Genomic DNA, 22,808 nt, shown 5'->3' on the forward strand with positions numbered 1-22,808 from the left:
CAAATTTAAGTGGGTATCCTGTATTATATCTAGCAATCTTTTCACCTTTGCAGTGAGGCTGGGAATATAGAAGTATACAGGCAGTGTTCATAAAAACCAGGATTTTGTATGCTGAGTTAAGAAGTTTGAGTTGTAACTTGAATACAATGGAAAGCCTTGGAAGAATTTATTTTTAAGTAAAAAAATCCCAATTAAAATAGCAAAAAAAAAAAAAAAAAAAGAGAGAGAGAGAATGGAGCCTTGGAAGAATTTTAAGCAGATGATATTAAACTTGTGTTTTAGGTTTATAATGTAGGCAGTGGACTGCAGAGGGAGCTGAAATGAAAAGCTATTGAAATAATTTGAAGAGAAATCTTGCGTTGACTTAAAGCAAGGTATTAGTGTTAAGAATAAAGAAAACCAAATTTGCAATACTCATAGCAGTAACTTTGACACATAACAGATTAGATATTTGTTGCCTTGGATTGAGCCTGGAGAGTGAAAAAAAGAGAAAAGTCAGAAATAAAGAAGAGCCATAAAAGGGGCCAGAGGGAAAATGTTCATATTTGTTGTAGTGATGTCCAGTAAGATAGGACAGAAAAGGTTTCTGTTCATAAAGGTGGGACCTGAAACTAGATTGCTGTGGGTTTGGGAGTAAACAAGAGGAGAAGAAGTTATGTTAGTATATGTGGACAGCTCTTTGAAGAAACATGCCCATGGAGAAGAGGAGAGAAAGGATGTAACAGGAAGGAGTATGGGGTACAGATAAAGTTTTTGGTAAGATGAAAGAGTCCTGACTGTATTTTAAATACTAATAGAAAATTTGCAGTAAAAAGGGAGAGCCTGAAATACAGGAGAATGGAAATGGAAGGATAGTTATTGAAGAATTCTAATCACATGCAACCTTCTGTACCAAATGAAAAGTAAATATTTTACATAGAGCTTATTTACTTGTGTGAAACCTAGAGCTCTTAAAAATAAAGCCCTTTATGTAGTAAGTCAGGTTATTCAACATATATTAAGCCTTTCTTCTAAACCTATTTCAAAGACACAGTCATTAAAATCAGGGTGTTTTGTTTTTGTTTTTGTTTTTTTCCAAATTTGAGTTCTACTTTCTTTTTTTTTTTTTTTAAAGATTTTATTTATTTATTTGTCAGAGAGAGAGAGAGAGAGGGAGAGCACAGGCAGACAGAGTGACAGGCAGAGTCAGAGGGAGAAGCAGGCTCCCTGCGGAGCAAGGAGCCCGATGTGGGACTCTATCCCAGGATGCCGGGATCATGACCTGAGCCGAAGGCAGCTGCTTAACCAACTGAGCCACCCAGGCGTCCCTGAGTTCTACTTTCTATACTTAGAGTTAATAAGAGGTTAAATGATTAAAATATTGAAGCATCTTTTTCTTTACAGATAATGCAGCTTGTGAAGTTTTACTTGCTGAGAAAGCTTACCCTTCAGCCCCTGAGAAAACAAAGAAAAAAGTAAGTGTTGAAACAGGAAAACTATATAAATCATAAATTTCATTGATGTAGGACATATTCTTAACTAACGGTTTTATAGGAGTTATTTTTCAACTATTTAAGTCAATAATTTCAAACAGGTTTCGAACTTAGGAATTAGATTACATTACTGTTACATGAATATATACTGTAAATTACTGTAAATTAGTTTAATGAAAGAGAAAGTTTACAGTTTTTCCAAATTCCTTTTAGATAATTGGATGTCTATTAAATATTAATTTAAGGTAAAAATAAGACATTCGCTATATAGCTAGAGCAGTGTTTTCTGCTGAGGAGAATTTGTGAATTAATATGTTAGGTCTAGAATCTAGAGGTCTTTGGGGGGAAATATAAACTTTATTTTGTATGTAACAGGAGCTACTCTTTGAGTGACTACTCAGTGCTAGGCATTATTCTAAGCACTTTTTATAAATCATATCTTTTTCTTATAACATTCCTACCTATGAGGTTTTTGTTTGTTTGTTTTGCTTTGTTTTCACGTATTTTATAGCTAAGAAAAATGAGGTTTAGATATTATTTAGTGTATTTGAGGAGTTTGTGGCAGGTTTTTCTGGATCTTACATCTGTATTCTTTCCACTATACTTTACTGTCATTGTATACATTGGGTAAAAAAAATTGAAAAAGGGCAAGAGTCTCAGTAGGAAGATTCCTTAGTATGAAGTTACAGATATTTTAGGTACAAGATTGTGGTGGCTTGACAAGGATATTTTGTAGGAGAGATGGGAAATATGCATGGATTCAAGATAATTTTGCCTGTAGAGATCATGTATTGGAGATAGAAGATGAAGGAGTGAAGTGCCAAAAAAGACTTCTAGGTTTCTGTCTTCAGCAGCTTTGTTGGATAAAGGTACTATTTAGTGTGATAGGAGAGGCAGGGGGTCTGAGGGTACATGAAAATGAAAATGTTGTAAGGACCACTGGCTATAAATCTGCAGGTCAGGAAAACGGAAGATAAGTATACAGTGTTGCAGATATTTTTAAGTTTATACAAATAGATGACAGCACCTGAGAAAGAATGAGTTTCTACAGAGTGAAGAAGAGAAAAGAGTCCAGGATCATTCCTTGGAAAACTCAATAGTCAGGTAGAAAAGAGTGGACAGAGGAAAAGAGGAAAATGAACAGAATGTGATATCATAGGAGAAGAGACAAGAATATTTATTCCTAAAAGGGGGAGTGGTTAATAATACTGAATGTTGCTTGGAATCCCAGGTTATAAAGAACTTTGCAAATTTGGAGGACTTCCAGTTTCTGGTCTAGCACGTAAGGAACTTAGAAGTCTCCACTTTGGCCTAGCAAGTAAAAACCTGAACAAAGGGGCACCTGGGTGGTGCAGTCAGTTGAGTGCCTGACTTTTTGTTTCTGCTTGGGTGGTGATCTTGGGATCTTGGGATTGGGCCCTGTTTAGCTCTGGGCTCTCTGTGGAGTCTGATGGAGACTCTCTCCCTCTATCCCCAACCCCTGTACTTGTTCTATCTCTCAGTCTCTCTCTCTCTCTTAAATAAATGAATAAACCTTAAAAAAAAAAAAACCTGAACAAAGTTAAAAATCAATAAGTCTTTTTAGATATGTCAGAAAAATTATGTCATAGGCCAAAGTGCTGCACTAATACTTGGAAAGACAGGTGGATACAGAGACTCATGAATTACTGGAGCAAAAACACTTGAACAGAAACCTCCCTGAGAACCATTGCTGGGATGGGAAATCAGTGTTGGTGTGGTTGATGAGTTGCTAGAGGCTCAGTGAGGACAATGATGAGAGTTAAAAACTCAAAGATTGTATCTTTAGGAAGGACCTTTATCAGATCCTCATAGTCAATATCTGAGAAAAATCCCTTCATGCTTTTGGTAATGGGAAGAGGAAAAGAACCATCTTGAAATATACTGGAATATTCTGTTCTTAACAAAGCCTTCCCTCAGAAGAATGTATTTCACCAGAGTCTAACTTGTTGGGGTTTTAGTAGAGCCTGACCTACCTTGGGGAAAGGAAATACCCAACTTCAGCCAGCTCTTCTTTTACAAATGAGGAAAGGAAATATTCCAATTCCAGCTCTCTCTAGCCTTCCACGTGGAGGAATGGAAATATCCAGATACAGGTGTCTCTACGTGTCCTGTCCAACCTAAGAAGATATGGGGACTAAGAAGTACTGGCAAATTTTACCCTCCAGGTGTAAAGGCTCAACAAAAAAGACCTAATCATAGCACTATGACTTACACCTTGCCACTACATTACTAAAGGCCTATCTACCAACGTTCCCATCACTTAGTACATCTTGTCTACCTTTTAGCAAAAAAATTACAAGGCTTCGGGGCGCCTGGGTGGCTCAGTGGGTTAAAACCTCTGCCTTCAGCTCAGGTCATGATCCCAGGGTCCTGGGATCAAGCCCCGCATCGGGCTCTCTGCTCAGCAGGGAGCCTGCTTCCTCCTTTCTCTCTGCCTGCCTCTCAGCCTACTTGTAATCTCTGCCTGTCAAATAAATAAATAAAATCTTAAAAAAAAAATTACAAGGCTTATTAAAAGGCAAAAACAAACAAACAAACAAAAAACACAGTTTGAAGAGACTGAATAGACATCCCCAGAGTCAGATAAAGCAGTAGTATTAGAATGATCAGACCAGAATTTTAAATAGCTATGATTAATATGCTAAGGGCATTATAGAAAAAAGTAGACAATGTGCAAAAACAGGTGAATAATATGAACAGAGAGATGTAAATTCTTTTTCTTTTAAATATTTTGCTTATTTATTTGAGAGAGAACAAGTAAGAGAGAGTATGAGAGGGGAGAAGGTCAGAGAGAGAAGCAGACTCCCTGTGGAGCTGGGAGCTTAATGCAGGACTCAATTCTGGAAATCTGGGATCATGACCCGAGCCAAAGGCAGTCACTTAACCAACTGAGCCACCCATGCACCTAAGAGGTGGAAATTCTAAGAAAGATCAAAACAGAAATGCTAGAGATCAAAAATACTATAGCAAGAATGAAGAATGCTTTTGATGGACTTGTTAGTAGACTGGGCATAGTGAAGAAAGAATACTTGAGTTTGAGGATATGATAGTAAAATCTTTCAAAACTGAAAAACAAAGAGAAAAAAGACTGGAAAAAAAAAAGAACAGAATATTCAAGAACTGTGAGACAACTACAAAAGGTGTGACATACACATAATTGGAATTCCAGAAAGAGAAGACACAGGAAAGCTACAGAAACAACATTTGAAGCAATAATGACTGAGAATTTCCTAAAATTAATGTCAGATACAAAATTATAGATTCAGGAAGGTCAAAGAACACTCAGCAGGATAAGTACCCTCAAATCTACAACTCGATCTATCATATTCAAACATCTTGAAAGAAAGAAAAATATCTTGAAAGAAGCCAGAAGGAAAAAAACACCATGCCTATAGAAGAATAAAGGTAAGAATTACAGAGCTCTCTCTAGAAAATATCATGCAAGAAAAGAGGGAAGTGAAATACTTAAGTCCTAAGAGGAAAAACACCCACCAACCTAGAAATCTATATCTCATGAAATTACCCTTCAAAAATGAAGGAGAGGGCGCCTGGGTGGCTCAGTGGGTTAAGCCGCTGCCTTCGGCTCAGGTCATGATCTCAGGGTCCTGGGATCGAGTCCTGCATCGGGCTCTCTGCTCAGCAGGGAGCCTGCTTCCCTCTCTCTCTCTCTCTCTCTCTGCCAGCCTCTCTGTCTACTTGTGATCTCTGTCTGTCAAATAAACAAATAAAAAATCTTTAAAAAAAAATGAAGGAGAGCTAAAGACTTTCTTAGACAAACAAAAATTATAATTTGTCACCAGTAGGCCTGCTTTGTAAGAAATGTTAAAGGAAATTCTCAGGGAAAAGACAATGATGTGTCAGTATAGGTTTAACTCTCCTAATAAATGTAAGACTATGATGGAGTATGTTAAATAAGGAAGATTGTATATATAGGGTCAAAGGCTATATGGGAACTCTGTATATTCTGCTCAATTGTGCTGTGAACCTCCAATTTTTCTTTAAAAATTTGTTAATTTTGGGGGCACCTTGGTGGCCCAGTGGGTTAAGCCTCTGCCTTTGGCCTGGGCCATGATCTCAGGGTCCTGGGGTTGAGCCCCATAACAGGCTCTCTGCTCAGCAGGGAGCCTGCTTTCCCCTCTCTCTCTGCCTGCTGCTCTACCTACTTGTGATCTCTCTCTGTCTCTGTCAAATAAATAAATAAAATCTTTTAAAAAATTTAAAAAGTAAAATAAAAATTTATTAATTTTTAAAAACTCAGTTGCATTCAGAATCAAGAAGGAAACTGATGACTTAAGCAAAAATAATTTTAGTGGACTGATGAGAGGCAAGCCAGACTGGAAGAGGTTGAAAAGTTATAGAAAAGAAGGAAATATAAAATATAAACAGAAGTAAATTGTGACCCCAACAACATGAAACATATGTGGGGGTGAAGAGTAAATGTGTAGAACATCCTTATGCAGTTGAAGTTATCAGCTTAAAATGAACTGTTGTAACTATTTTGAAAGCCCTATGACAATCCAGGCACAAGTCTTTAAGAGACACACAAAATGTAAAGAGAAAAAAATCAAAGCATATCCCTATTAAAAAAAAAAATCAATTCACAAAGAAAGACAGCAAGGGAGGAAGATAAGAACAAAGGAAGTACAGAACTGTCAGAAAGCAATTAACAAAATGATGATAGTCCTTACTATCAATAAGCTCTTACCTATCAAGAATTACTTTAAATGTAAATGATTTAAATTTGCCATTTAAAAGACATAAAGTCTCTCGCTTCTTTCTTTCTTTCTTTCTTTCTTTCTTTCTTTCTTTCTTTCTTTCTTTCTTTCTTTCTTTCTTTCATGTAGGAGGCTTGAAACTCATGATCCTGAGATCAAGAGTCAGACACTTAGCCAACTGAGCCACTGAGGTTCCCCATAGATTTGCTTCAGGTTTAAAGGCAATTAGGCTGAAAGTGAAAGGATGTAAAAATTTTTCCATGGAAGTGTAAACTAGAAGAGATCAGGAGTAGTTATATCAGACAAAATAGATTTTAAGTTGAAAGCTATAATAAGAGACAATGTTATTACATAAAAATAAGGGGCCAGTTCATCAAGAGGATATAACATTTGTAAATAGATAAACATCCAACATTGAAAGACCTAAATATGTTAATATTTAACAGGTCTGAAGGCAGAAATAGACAACAATGCAATAGTAATAGCATACTTCAATATCCTACTATCCAACAATGAATAGATCATCCAGACAGAAAATCATTGAGAGAATAATGGAATTGAACAACACTTTAGACCAAATAGATCTAATAGACAAATACAGAACATTTCATTCAACAATAGTAGAATCCACATTCTTGTCAGTGCACATGGAACATACTCCAGGATAGATCACATATTGCATCACAAAACAAGTTTTAACAAATGTTAAGAAGATTGAAATTATATCAAGTATCTCTTCTGACATACTGGCATGACATTAGAAATGTATAACATAAGGAAAAGGGAAAATTCACAAATATGTGAAAACTAAATAACACATTTTTGAATAACTAATGAGTCAAAGAAGAAATCAAGGGATGTCAAAAAAAAAAATCTTAAGACAAATAAAAATAGAAACACAACATACCAAAACTTATGGGATGCTGAAAAAGTAACCCTAAGATAGAATTTTATTATAATAAATACCTACATTATGAAAAAATTAAGATCTCAAACATGCAACTTAACCTTATACTACAAGGAACTAGAAAAAGAACAAAGTCCAAAGCAGTATGAAGGAAATAAAAAGAAGAAATAAATGAAATAGAGATTAGAAAGGCAATAAGAATCATTAACAAAACTAAGAGCCAGTTTTATTAAAAGATAAACAATGGAAAAACTTTAGTCTAAGAAAAAAGAGAAATGATTCATTGATAAAATTATCAATGAAAGATAAGACATTACGGTGCATACCACAGAAATACAAAAGAACATAACAGTCTACTATGAATAATTATATACCAAAAAATTAGATAACTTAGGAGATATGGATAAATTCCTAGAAACAGAAACTTACCAAGACTGAATCATGAAATAACAGAAAATCTGAAGAGACATAAAAAGCAAGGAAATGGAATCAGTAATAAAAAGATCTCCAGCAAATAAAAGGGACCAGATAACTTCACTGGTGAATTCTACCAAATGTTTAAAGAAGAATTAATACCAGTCCTTCTTAAACTTTTCTAAAAAATTGAAGAGGAAGGAACAGTTCCAAACTCATTTTAGAAAGCTGGAATTACTGTGATATCAAATCCAGGCAAGAACACTGAAAGAAAAGAAACTTACAGGCCAATATCCCTGATGAACATAGATTTAAAAATCCTCAAGAAAATACTAGCGAACCATATTTAAGAGCACAATGAGAAGATCATATACCGTGATCAAATAGGATTTATCCTTGAGATGCAAGGATAATTCAACATAGGAAAATCAATTAATGTGATAACCCACATTAACAGAATGAAGGATAAAAATTATATGATCATCTCAATAGATGTAGAAAAGCACTGGACAAAATTCAACATCCTCTCATGATAAAAACATACAACAAATTAGGTGTAGAAGGAATATACCTCAACATAATAAAGGCTATATATAACAAGCCCACAGCCGATGTCATACTCAGTGGTGAAAAGTTAAAAGTTATTTTTCTATATCAGGAATAAGAAAAGATGTTCACTCTTGCTATGTCTTTCCAACATAGTACTGCAAGTTTAGCCAGAGCAATTAGGTAAGAAAAAGAACCCAAAATCATCCATATAAGAAAGGAGGAAATAAAATTATCCTTTGTAGATGGCATGATTTTATATATTGAAAACCCTAAAGGCTCCACTGAAAAACTGTTAGAAGGTAAATAAAATCAGTAAAGTTACAGAATACAAAATCAATATACAAACATCTGTTGTGTTTCTATACACTAGCATCAAACTCTTTGGAAGTGAAATTAAAAAGCAATTCTCTGAGATAAGAGAAAAAATATATGAATATATATAAGAAAAAATATATATATAAGAGAAAAAAATATATAAAATGTATATTGGTTTCTGCCCCCATTTCCTGGCACAGAGCTCCTAAACACTTGTAATTTCCTAAGTGATGAAGAAAACCAGGAGCATCTCTTGTTTTAATATTTTGTTTTTTTACTTCATCCCTCACAGAGGGCTCCTAAAACCTTTGTAATTCCTAGTTGATAAGAATACTAGAGGATCTTTTTGGAGTGCCTGGGTGGTGCACTTGGTTTAGCACCCACTCTTGGTTTTGGCTCAGGTCTTGATCTCAGGGTTGTGAAATTGAGTCCCACATCAGGCTCCATGCTCAGTGTAGAGTCTTCTTAGGACTCTCTACCCCTCTCCCTACTCTCTTTCTCTCTCTCTAATACATAAATAAATCTTAAAAAAAAAAAAAGAATACTAAAGTATGTTTTGTTCATGACAACTCTGAGTGGACTCTTACATGGCTCCTGGAAGGGGGTTGGTCATCAGAAAGACCAAGCCATAATTAGAAGCTTAAAATTTTCAACCCAGTTACCCCCTTCTCCAAAGAGGAGAACGGGCTTGAATGAAGTTAGTAACTGATTATGCCTATGTGAGAAGACCTCCATAAAAATTCAAATGGTAGGGGATTTGGAGATCTTGTAGGTCAGTGAACACAGCCACACCAGGAAGGTGACAGAGCAGAACTCCATGGTGGCAGATGTTTCTATACTTGGGACCCTCCTAGACCTTGCTCTGTGTTCGTATGTATCCTTTATCATAACCTTTAATAAATTAGTAAATGTAAGTAAGTGTTTCCCTGAGTTATATGAGCTGCTCTAGCAAACTAATTGAACCTGATGATGGGGTGATAGAGGCTTTCAGTTTGTAGGCAAATTGTACAGAAGTTTAGGATAACCCGGGCACCTAGTACTTGTGATTGGCATCTGAAGTAGGGTAGGAGCAGTCTTGTGGGACTGAGCCCTAAACCCATGGGATCTGACCCAACTCCAGGGAGACAGTATTAGGATTGAGTTGAATTGTAGGACACCTAGCTGGTGTTGCAGAGAATTTCCTGTTATGGTAAAAACCCCAAACACATTTAGTGACTAGAAGTATCAGAAGTATAAGTACTTAAGGACACTCATAAGAGAAAAATTCACTGGGAGAGAAGAACTGTGGTTTTCCTTCAAAAGATCCATTCATAATCTCATCAAAAACAATAAAATACTTAGAGATAAATTTAACCAAGGAGATAAAGGACCTGTACACTACCAACTCTAAGACATTGATGAAAGTAATTGAAGAACACACAAATAAATGGAAAGATATCCTGTGTTTTTAGACGTGAAGAATTTATATTATGAAATTGTCCATCCTAATCAAAGCAATCTACAGAGCCAGTGTAATCCCATTTAAAGTTCCAATCATGTTTTTCTCAGAAATAGAAAAACTCTACTTAAATTTGTTTGGAACCACATAAGACCCCAAATAACCAAAGCAATCTTGAGAAAGAACAAAGCTGGAGACATCACATTCTTGATTTTAATATATATTACAAAGCTATAGAAATGGAAACATTATGGCTCTGGCATAAAAAGAAGCACTTATACCAGTAGAACAGAATAGAGATACCAGAAATAAAACCACATTTCTACAGCCAATTGATTTTTGACAAGGTTGCCAAGACCACAAATTGGAGAAAGTATAGTCTTGCCAATAAATGGTAATGGGAAAGGTGGACATTTACATGCAAAAGAATGAGATGGGAACTCCTATCTTATACCACTCACAAAAAGTTAAGTCAAAATGGATTAAGAACTTAAATATAAGACCTGAAACCTTAAAACTCCTAGAAGAAAACATAGGGCAAAACCTCCTTGACAGTGATCCTGGCAATGATTTCTTTATAAGACACCAAAAGAACATTTGAAAAAATACTAAAGTAAAAGGTAGTGAGACTACATTAAACTAAAGAGCTTTTACACTGCAAAGGAGTTAATCAGTAAGTTGAAAATGCAAGCCACAGAATGGGAGAAAATATTTGCAAATCATGTATCTTATAAGGGGTTAATATTCAAAATATTTAAAAACCTTGTACAACTCAATGCAAAAAAACCAAAAAATCCAATTTTAGAACAGGCAAAATACCTGAATAGATGTTCTCCCAAAGAAGACATAGATGCTGCCAAAAGGTACATGAAGAAGTGCTGAATATCACTAATAATCAGAGAAATGCAAATGCAAACCACAAATGACACCTGATAGGATGGCTATTATCAGAAACACAAGAGATAACAAATGTTGGCAAAGATGTGCAGAAAAGGGAATCCTTAAATACTGTTAGTGGAACTGTAGATGAATACAAGTATTATGGAGAACCATATGGTGGTTCTTCAAAAAAATAAGAAGAACTACGATGTGATCCTGCCATTCTACTTCTGGATATATATATCCAAAGGAGAAAGAAAATGAAATGGGTATCGCAAGGGAGAGATATCTGCATTCTCCTGTTCACTACAGCATTATTCACAGTAACCAAGATATGAAAACAGCCTAAAAGTCCTTCAATGGATGAATGGATAAAGAAAGTATGGTATAGATATAGATATAGATATAGATAATAGAATATTATTAAGTCATTAAAAGAAGAAAATCTTGCAATTACAATCACATACATGAAACTGAAAGGCATTATGTTAAATGAAATAAACCAGAGGAAGATAAATACTGCATAGTATCACTTATATGTGGAATCCTAAAAAATAAAAAACAAACAAAGCCAATTTCATAGAAACAGAGAATAGAAAATATAATGGTAGTTGCCGGGGTCTAGGCCTCTGGGGAAATGGGGAGATGTAGGTCAAAAGGTACAAACTTTCATTTATAAGTTCTGAGAATCTAATGTACAGCATGGTGATAATTATAATACAATATTATTTAGTTGAAAGTTACTGAGAGTAGATCTTAAGCTTTCTCACCACACACACACACACACACACACACACACACACACACAATTTATATGTTAGGTGGTGGATATGTTAATGATCTTGATCATTTGGCAATGTTTATGTGTATCAAATCATTAAAATCAGTTAAAATATTTACAACTATATTTGTCAGTTTTTCCTCATTAAAGGTTGGGGTGGGGGGGGAAGTGGGGAAGTAATGATTATGTATGGAACTTGACTCTGAGGGGAAATTAAGAAAAACACAGTAACTAAAAGGAGAGGCAGGGTCAGAGGAAACATGTTTTGTTGTGTTTCCTAAATCATTTTTGAGGGCTCATGGGAATGATGGAAATGAGGAAGAGGGGTTAGCTGAATGTAACCCAGTGGGCAACTGGAGCCTCTATGACCTAGTGATCTAGTTGAAGTTGGCCTGAATTTCACTTCTTTAGCCTAAAACAATAAAACATCTTCCCTATACTTTCTGTTTACTTTTCCACGCTTCTTCACTTCCTCGAAGTTACATTTCCCTTTCTGGCTTACATGCAAACTGTCTCAATTTCATACTCTATCAATTTACATACACAGATACACACACATGTGTATACAAATCAAGGATCTTATAATTTAAATGTGTCACATCTTGATTAAATGCCATTTCTTATGCTCTTGTATGATCTGTTCCTTCTCAAAACTGTGCTCCTAATAGGTGGTTCCTGACTATAGTTTTATCATCCTTGGGATGCTGGTGTATAAGAACTTTCCTATGGTTCTCAAATCAAGATATACAAATGGCCAATAAACACATGAAAAGATGCTCTTATGATTAGTCAGAGAAATGCAAATCAAAACCACAATCAGAGATTACTTAATACCCATTATGATGACTATAATTGATAAGATAGCCAATGAAAAATTGTAATAATAATAACTGGAAGAAATGGACAAATTTCTAGAAACATGTAAACTACCAAAACTGAAACCACAAGAAATAGAAAACCCAAACAGACCCATAACCAGCAAAGAAATTGATTCAGTAATCAAAAATCTCCTAACAAACAAAAGTCCAGGGCTGGATGGATTCCCAGGGGATTTCTGACAGACATTTAAAGGAGAGTTAATACCTATTCTCTTCAAACTGTTCCAAAAAAATAGAAATGGAAGGAAAACTTCCAAATTCATTCTATGAAGCTAACATTACCTTGATTCCAAAACCAGACAAAGACCCCACTGAAACGGAGAATTATAGCCCAATATCCCTGATGAACATGGATGCAAAATTCTCAAAAAAGTACTAGCAAATTGAATTCAACAGTACATTAAAAGCATTATTGACCATGATCAAACGGGATTTATTCCTGGGCTGTAAGGGTGGTTCAACATTTCACAGATCAGTCAGCATGATACAACATGTTAAGAAAAGAAGGGGGGTCACCTGGGTGGCTCAGTTGGTTAAGCAACAGCCTTCGACTCAGGTCATGATCCTGGAGTCCTGGGATCAAGTCCCGCATCCATCTCCGTGCTCATCAGGGAGTCTGCCCCTCCCTCTGACCCTCTCCCCTCTCATGCTCTCTCTCTCAAGTAAATAAATAAAATCTTTAAAAAAAAGAAAAGAAAAATCTTTTAAAAAAAGAAAAGAAGGGCGCCTGAGTGGCTCAGTGGGTTAAGCCGCTGCCTTCGGCTCAGGTCGTGATCTCAGGGTCCTGGGATCGAGGCCCGCATTGGGCTCTCTGCTCAGTGGAGAGCCTGCTTCCTCCTTTCTCTCTGCCTGCCTCTCTGCCTGCTTGTGATCTCTGTCTGTCAAATAAATAAATAAAATCTTAAAAAAAAAAAAAAAAAGAAAAGAAAAGAAAAGAAGGATAAGAACCAAATGATTCTCTGTGTAGATATAGAAAAATCTTTTGACAAAATACAGTATTCTTTCTTGATAAAAACCCTCAACAAAATAGGGATAGATGGAACATACCTCAGCATCATAAAGACCACATACAAAAGACCCACAGCTAATATCATCCTAAATGGGGACAAACAGAGCCTTTCTCCTAGGGTCAGGAGCAAGACAAGGATGTCCACTCTCACAATTTCTATTTAATATAGGACTAGAAGTTTTAGCCTAGCAATCAGACAAGAAAAAGAAGTAAAAGGTATCTAAATTGGCAAGGAAGAAGTCAAGCATTCACTATTTTCAGATGACATGAAAATCTATGTAAGAAAACAAAAAACCCCACCAAAAAAGTTGCTAATACTAATACATGAATTTACAGGCACCTGGGTAGCCCAATGGGGTAAGCCTCTGCCTTCAGCTCAGGTCATTATCCCAGGGTTCTGGGATTGAGCCCTGCATCTCTCTCTCTCTCAGCAGGGGGCCTGCTTCCCCCTCCACCTCTGTCTGCCTCTCTGCCTACTTGTGATCTCTCTCTCTCTCTCTCTCTGTGTGTGTCAAATAAATAAATAAAATCTTTAAAAAAGAAAAGAAAACTATAGAACACTTATGAAAGAAATTGAAGAAGACACAGAGAAATGGAAAAGTATTCCATGCTCATGGATTGGAATAAGAAACATTATTAAAATGTGTATGTTACCCAAAGCAATCAACACATTTAATGCAACCCCTATAAAAATACCACCAGCATTTTTCACAGAGCTAGAACAAACAATCCTAAGATTTGTATGGAACTACAAAAGACCTTGAATAGTCAAAGCAATTGTGAAAAAGTAAAACAAAACTGGGGGCATCATGATTTCGTATTTTAAGCTATATTATAAAGCTGTAGTCATCAAGACTACTAGTATGGTACTGGCACAAAAACAGATACATAGGTCACTGGAACAGAATAGAGAACCCAGAAATGGACCCACAACTCTATGATCAACTAATTTTCAACAAAGTGGCAAAGATTAAAAGACAGTCTCTTCAACAAATGTTGTTGGGGAAGCTGGACAGTGACATGCAGAGGAATGAAATTGGACCACTTTTTTACACCAACACAAAAATAAATTCAAAATGGATGAAAGACTTAAATTGAGACAGGAAACCACCAATATCCTAGAGGAGAACACAGGCAGAAACCTCTTTTACTTCGGCTGTATCAACTTCTTACTAGATACGTCACTGGAGGCAGGGGAAACAAAAGCAAAAATGAACTATTGAGACTTCATCAAGATCAAAAGCTTCTGCACAGCACAGGTAATAATCTATAATACTAAAAGTCAGTTTCCAGAATGGGAAAAGATATTTGCAAATGACATATCTTATAAAGGGTATCTAAAATCTATAAAGAACGTATCAAACTCAACACCCAAAAACCAAATAATCAAGTTAAGAAATGGCAGAAGACACGAATAGACACTTTTCCAGAGAAGACATCCTGATGGCTTACAGATACATGAAAAGATATTCAACATCACTCATCATCAGGGAAATACAAATCAAAACCATGATGAGATATTAACTCACACCTGTCAGAATGACTAAAATTAACAACACAAGAAACAACAGGTGTTGGCGAGGATGCAGAGAAAGGAGAATCCTTGTGCACTGTTAGTGGGAATGCAAACTGTGCAGCCGCTCTGGAGAACAGTTTGGAGGTTCCTCAAAAAGTTAAAAATAGCACTACCATATGATCCAGCAATTGCACTGCTAGGCATTTATCCAAAGGATACAAAAATACAGATTTAAGGGGTACATGCACCCCGATATTTATAGCAGTGTTATGAACAATAGTCAAATTATGGAAAGAGCCCAAATGGCTGTCGACTGATGAGTGGATACAGAAAATATCAACACACACACACACACAGGAATATTCATCAACCCATCAAAAAGGATGAAATCTTGCCATTTGCAACTGCATGGATGGAACTAGAATGTATTATGCTCAGTGAAATAAGTCAGTCAGAGGAAGAGAAATACTATATGATCTCATTCATATGTGGAATTTAAGTAAGAAATAAGATGAATATATGGGAAGGAGGAAAAGAAAAAAAAGGAGAGAGGGAAACAAGCTAGTAGTGATTCTTAACAAAACAATAGAGAACAAAGCGAGGGTTGTTGGATGGGTGAACTCAGTGAGTAATGGGTATTAAAGAGGGCATTTCTTATGATGAGCACTGGTTTGTTGGTTTGTTTGTTTTTCTAAAATTTTATTTATTTATTTGACAGAGAGCATAGTAGGCAAAGAGGCAAGCAGAGAGAGAGGAGGAAGCAGGCTTCCCACTGAGCAGAGAGCCTGATGTGGGGCTCCATCCCAGGACCCTGGGATCATGACCTGAGCCGAAGGCAGAGGCTTCAACTCATGAGCCATCCATGCGCACCTAGCACCGGTTTTATGAAGTGATAAATCACTGAATTCTACTCCAGAAATCAATATTGTGCTCTATGTTAACTAAAATTTAAATCTAAAAAATAAATAAAAATTAAAAATCAATATACTGAAAACCATTGAATTTTACTCTTAAAATGGGTGAGTTTTATGGTATGTAAATTATATCTCAATAAAGCTGTTTCAGAAAACCTCAACAAATTCCATGTACTATTAAGTGGAAGAGGGAAGTCTTTGAAAAGATGAGGAAAGACAGGATCCAGAATACAAGTGGAGGAACTGGCCTTTGAAAGAGGAAAAATATAAAAAAAAAAAAAAAAAAGAGGAGGGATATTATCATTGTGCTATATTTGTAAAAGTAGTGGTGAAGTGGTAGCAGCATGGGCTTTGTGCTTAGAAGGATCTCACATTTCATTTAATGCTCTGCTGTTACCCTGACATTTTTAATAGTTTTCTTAAACAAGAGGCCCCACATTTTTAGTTTGTACCAGGTCCCCCAAATTGAGTCCCGAGGGGTTACGTATTTTGATTTCTTCTATTGTTGTTGGGCAATGTTGTTGGGTAATGTTGGGTAATGTCAGCCAAGAATGGAAAGGATTATTTCACTCTCATCTCAGAATCCAGATAAATGTAGAAACATTTCCAGCCTGTGGTTTTTCCTTTTGAGTTTGTGGTGACTTTGATATGTCCAGAGCTTAGTTGTTGTGGAGGTACAGAAGATGTTGATGTCAGGAGTCATCTAGGGTTGGGGGTTTGTCAGACCTCTGTGATAGAAGAAGAAAGGGTTAATGACAATGATGGAAGGTGATAGATGAGGAAGGAATGACAGGAGACGGATAATGTATGAAGATAAGTGGTAGGATCAGTAAGTTGGAGATTTCATTGAGGGAGGAGTTTATATCATGAAGATAATTGAACGTGGGTTGGAAGGATATAAGAAACTATTCAAATTGTCAATTCTCTAATTTCTGTTGATGGTAAGAGCTGTGTTTTATTTATGTAGTGACTAAAATGCCATGAGGGGAAAAGGTTATTGAGAATGCAGAGGTCAAGCAACTGGGAGGCCAGTTGGTTAGATGGATTATCAATTTGTGTAATGAAATTGCTGAGAATAATGACAGGAGTCAGAGAAAAAGCTGTATGTAAGGCATATATGAGGGAAATGGGTCAGTAGATGCCGGTAAATACCTTGATCTTTGCTGCGTACCCTTGTTCTTTTCTTTGCTTAGAATGAACCTCATAGCTCCTTGGCTTCCTTCCTTCCTTTCCCTTCCCTCCCTCTACCTTCTCTTTATCCTCTCAGCCACAACTCAAAATACTGTCATTCTTTCCAGACTCAACTCAAATTGTACCTCCTCGGTTATGTTGAATATATGTAAACTGGGAATACTATTATAAATACATCTCAGAAGCACTGGACAAGTTACATAGGACAAGCAGTTACTCAGCAGTCTGCAGTTTTAGTCAGGGATTAATTGGTAAAGCAACACACTTTTTTGTAGTTGCAGCTTCCTGATGTCTTAATACTTGTGGTTTTTTAAATGAAGATTATTACATAATAAATACATTTATATAAATATATTTGATGTTTTCTCTAAAATTTAGTTTTAACCATTGGCAGATGGACAGATCTCATTACATATATTTTTACTGAACACTGTTTGGGAGATGTTACCTTAAATGTGGTAGGGAAATTTTTTGAGTTGTATGTATTTTAAGCTGTTTTGTCTTTTAATAGATTTTATTTTTTAATACATAGAAAAGTTTACTTTTTTCTAATGAAAGAATCTTTAACTAGAAAACTTTTTCAAGTTGAGAGAATAACAATAGAATTATCTATCTATATATAAATTTATATGTATATACGATTGATATATATACCCTATTTTAATCATAATAATTACAACATGTTTCTATCACAATAAAATATCTGAGAATTGCAAATGTTTTTATAGTACTATGAAGTGTATTTCATGAATATGAATTTGTTTCAGCCAGAAAAAGATCCTGAACCTAGAAATACATATTTTCAAACAAAGTTAAGGTCTCATCATATAAAAATCAAGGTTCCTTCAAGTAGATCAATTACCAAAGTTCCATTGTCTCAGCCCCTGGAACCTGAATTGGTAAGCTCTGACCTTCTATTAAATAATTCTTGAAAAGCCTATACCAAGGAAATGTACTTATTGGAAAGATTTAGATATGCCTAACTTCTTAACAAATCTACGGAAAAAATGCAGAGAGATTTATGTTTACAACTATACGCAGATTAAAAAAATAGATTGTCAGTTAACAATTGTGTGTCTTGGGACCACTGGGAAGCAGATATTCAAGGAGAATTGAGTTCAAATGGTGTACTGAAAGGGGTAATACCTGAGGAAGGAGCAGGGAGAAAGCAGCATTGGGCAGGAATAGTCTCAGCCCTCAATATACATCTGCCAAAGCTCTCCCATTTCAAGGTCTGGAGCAAAGATTATCCATTACAGGATTCTTACGTTGCTTCCTATGCTCAAACCTTGGCTGAGGGTTGCCTGAGAAGATGATGGGCTCAACCTGAAAGCTGAAGCAGATTCTAGAGAAGTTGCAATGGGCCAGGGGTTGGCTGTCACCTAACTGCACTCCTTGCAGTGGAACAGCAGTTTCTTTGTTCAAGGAGATCTGCCCAGAACACCTCCATGGCAGCCACAATGATAAATAATAACTGTCACTGATTATCTCCTACTCTACAGGCTCTCTTTACATGTATTCTTTGTAACTGTTGTACAGCAATCCTTAGGAGTAGAATAATCCCTGTTGTTCAGATGAAGAGAAGATAAAATAGCTAATGAATTAGAGAGCTGACATATTCAGTGTGCCAGGGAAATATACCCATAAAATTTTTTTGATAGAAAATTTCCTAGTAAATGATCCCATATTACATCTTGAACAAACAACTAGTTTAAGAAATGTTAAGCCAGAAAGGAAAGGAAGAATGAAAAAAAAATGAGGAAAGAAAGAAGAAAGAAACCTAACATAAACTTTCCTGTGATGTTCAATTTCCAACTAAGGGTTTGTGTTCCAAAGTTGGCAGCATATAATAAACACCAGTTCAAAGAGATTTATCAGAGGGACTGATTGTTTCATGGAATCCAAAAGTTGAAAAGATAGCTGATTGCTAGAAGTAAAGTTATCTATCTTCTCTCTTTTTGAATAACTGTGTCACTCTGTTTTGCTGCTCTCCTCCTCTGACTTTTTCCCTGGTTTTTGCATCTTTGACTCCAGCTCTTTATTCTTTCTGTCTCTGTTTTGATCTCTCTCCATCTGCCCTTCTCTCTCTCTGACTCTGTTTCTGTCATTTTTCTTTCTGTTCATAGTCTGTTGGTCTCCATCTTCTCCATCTTTCTTCTCCCTCCCTCTCTCTTCTTAGTGTTCCTCTCTTTTGTCTCTCATCCTCCTTCTCCTCCTTTCTTTTTCCCTCGCCCACTTCATCTCTCCTCCTTTTCCCTCTCCCATCCCTCCCCTTCTCTCTTTAACTTTTAGAACTCTCATCCTGTCTTTCTCTTGCTCTCTCACTCTTTCTTGATTTGTCCACCTGTCCACCATCTGTCTGCCTCTTTGCATATTCAGGAAATAGAAAATGAGTCTTTATAATTTCTCTAACTTTGATATTAAATAAATGGAAATGTGTATATATATTTAAATGTGTGTATTTTAAACAAATTATCCTTATTACATATATGTTTAACAGCTTCACAATTGTAATCCCTTTCCATGAAAAGTACAAAAATATACTAGCAATTAAACAAATGCTAAAGGTAAAATAATTTTCTTAGCAGTAAAAAAGATAATTAAACACCATTTCCCAGTTCAAAACTTTAATTAGCTTTTCTTCCTAAATTAAGAATACCCTAAGTATTCTTGTAGTATTCTTGTGCCACGCAGAACTCTCAGGAGTTCCTTGACCTGGCTTAAGCCAGAAAATTCTTTAGTTACTTGTCTAGTGGTTTAAATTTAATTGGCACATTAACGTTTTATTAGTATGACACTTTATGATCTAGCCTACTAATTTGATATTGTGTTTTTACTGTATTAAATTAGTTTATTTATTTATACTATTCAATCTCCTATTTCACAAAACACTGATAGAGAACAAATTCTAGTATTCCTGATAAGAAAAGCAGAGGCCTCTTAACAAGTACACCATCTTCGCAAACTGCTGATTTAGTGGTAAGTATTAGCATTTGTCACTTTTAGTATCTATGTTTTGGTTCCCCCTCCTCCCTATTACTCTGTTTCTGTCACACCAGGGAAATATTCTACTTAGGGAATAATGTCTATTTTTCTGTTGTATATAGACTTGCTTTCGCTGGATGTATTCTATATACTGCTCTACATAAAAGAAAAATTAGAGGGGCACCTGGGTGGCTCAGTGGATTAAAGCCTCTGCCTTTGGCTCGGGTTGTGATCCCAGGGTCCTGGGATTGAGCCCTGTATCGGGCTCTCTGCTCCTCGGGGAGCTGCTTCCTCCTCCTCCTCCTCTCTCTCTCTCTCTGCCTGTCTCTCTGCCTGTTTGTGATCTCTGTCTGTCAAGTAAATAAATTTAAAAAATTAGAATACTACAGCATCAACCAGGGTTTTCTTTTTTTTTTTTTTTAATTGTGGCACAATGTAACATAAAGTTTAACATTTTTAACAATGTTGGGTTTTTTTTGAGAGAGAGACAGAGAACATACAAGCAGGGTGTGGGAGGGACAGAGAGCAAGGGAGAAAGAGAATCTTAAGCAGGCTCCACTCCCAGTGCAAAGCCGAACTTGGAGCTCTATTTCACAACCCTGAGATCATGACCTGAGCCAAAATCAAGAGTGCGACACTTAACTGACTGAGCTACCCAGTTCTAAAATTTACCATTTTAACCCTTTTTAATTGTATAGTTCAAGTACTTTCACAGGTTGTGCAACCATTACTTTTTTAATGCAGATTTTCTTGCAAAGTTTTTCTTCTTGCAAAACTGAAACTCCATACATTAAACACTAAGTACCCATTTCTCCATCCCTCACTCCTTCTCAATCACGATTCTACCTTCCCCCTCTGAATTTGACTGCCCTATATACTTCATATAAGTGGAATCATACAGTATTTGTCCTTTTGTGACAGATTTCATTTAACATAGTGTTTCATCCATGTTGTAGCATATGTCAACTTTTTTCCTTTCTATAGGCTGAATATATTCCATTGTATGTATATACCACATTTTGTTTATCTTTTCATCTGTCTGTGGACATTTGGGTTACTTCCACCTTTTGGCTAGTGTGAATAATGCTGCTTTGAACATGAATGTTCAAATATTTCTGTCTCTGTTTTCAGTTCTTTTGGTATACACTTTAAAGTGGAATTGCTGGGTCAAATGGTAATTCTCATTTTTAACTTTTTGACGAACTGACATACTGTTTTCCATAGGAGCTGCTCTATTTTACAGTCCCAGTAACAATGCACAATTGTTCCAATTTCTCTACATCCTTGCCAACACTTGTTATTTTCTATGTGTTTTTCAAAATAATCGCCATCCTCATGGGTGTGAGATGATATCTCATTGTGGTTTTAATTTGTATTTCCCTTATGGCTAGTGATGTTGAGCTTCTTTTCACACGCTTATTGGCCCTTTTATCTTCTTCTAAGAGATGTCTGTTCAAGCCCATTTCTTAATCAGCTTATTTATTTGTTGTTGAATTATAGGAGTTTGTTTTATTTTTTTTTCCATGTATTCTCTATTTTAACCCCTTGTCAGATATATGGTTGGCAAATATTTTCTTTCATTCTATGGGCTACCTTTTCATTCTGTTGATAGTATTCTTTGAAGCACAAAAGCTTTAATTTTTATCTAGTCCAATTTATCTGTTTTTTTTTTTCCTTTTCCCGTGCCTTTGGTATCATAGCTGAGAAATTATTGCAAAATTCAATGTTATTAAATTTTACCCCTCTGTTTTCTTCTAAGAGTCTTATAATTTGGCTCTCATCCGACCAGAGTTCTTCTTAGGTTCAACTAAACAATAGAAATACAACTCACAAGCAGGGCAGAAATAGGTGTTCCCTTCAGTAGGATCAGTCTTCACAGAAGTCTATGAAGCAGTTGATTTAGCAGTTTGGGTACAGCTCCGACACAAGTAGATGAGATCCAGTATCTTTTGTAATACCACACAGACATACCTTCCAGTGTCCCCACAAGAGACATGCCAAATTACAAGAGTCAGGGTGGGGCGCCTGGGTGGCTCAGTGGGTTACAAGAGTCAGGGAAATCCAAACTATGGTGCTTTTCATAGGGTTTATTTACATATAGTGCATTTGTCATTTATTCATAGTGCAGTTCTAGTTCTTCTTAGTCCAGATGCAGTTTATCAATCAGAATTCATTATTACCATTAGCAATGTTGGCATTGTTACTTTATCAGGTTCCATTAGGAACTGAGCATGAGAATTAAGCGAAGATCAGTTTTTCAAGCTGGGATGAAGGGTCCTTTATAGGTTTACTTATTCTGGCTATTTCATTTAAATGGAATCATATAATATGTGGCCTTTTGTGTCTGGCTTCTTAACATAATGTTTTCTAAGTTCATCCATTTTATAACATACACTTTGTTCCTTACTTATGACTGAATGATATCCCATGGTAAGGATATACTATATTTTGTTTACTAATTTGTCAGTTTGGGGACATTTGAAAAATAATATTGCTATGAACATTCATGTACAAGTTTTTATGTGAATATGTGCTTTCAGTTGTATTTTGTATATGCTTAGAAGAGGAGGTAGAATTGCTGAGTCACATGGTAACTTATATAAACACTTCTTTTGTAGTGGGCTTTTTAAAACCTCTTTATTGAGGTATAATCAACATACCATACAATTCACCTATTTAGAATGTGAAATGCAGTGTTTTTTTAGTACATTCACAGGTATGTGTAATCATCACCACAGTCAGTTTTAGAATCTTTTTATCACCTCAGAAAGAAACTCCATACTTTTTCCCAAGGAAATGCTTCTAATGAGATAAAATTTCACCT

The 22,808-nt window shown here is 35.9% G+C and overlaps 1 protein-coding gene across 1 annotated transcript in view; it reads left to right on the forward strand.

Moving 5' to 3' along the window:
• The window catches only part of MEIKIN (meiotic kinetochore factor), a gene marked incomplete at its 5' end in the record, with an annotated part of 87,586 nt that overhangs the window by 44,143 nt on the left and 20,635 nt on the right, over positions 1–22,808 (forward strand). Inside the window, 3 exons of the mRNA XM_082723374.1 lie at positions 1,384–1,454; positions 17,767–17,898; positions 19,898–19,978. Of these exons, the coding sequence (XP_082579500.1) occupies positions 1,384–1,454; positions 17,767–17,898; positions 19,898–19,978 (284 nt within the window). The remainder of the gene's footprint in view (positions 1–1,383; positions 1,455–17,766; positions 17,899–19,897; positions 19,979–22,808) is intronic.

This window comes from Mustela nivalis (assembly GCF_964662115.1).
Source record: "Mustela nivalis genome assembly, chromosome: 3".
Taxonomy (NCBI): Eukaryota; Metazoa; Chordata; class Mammalia; order Carnivora; family Mustelidae; genus Mustela; species Mustela nivalis.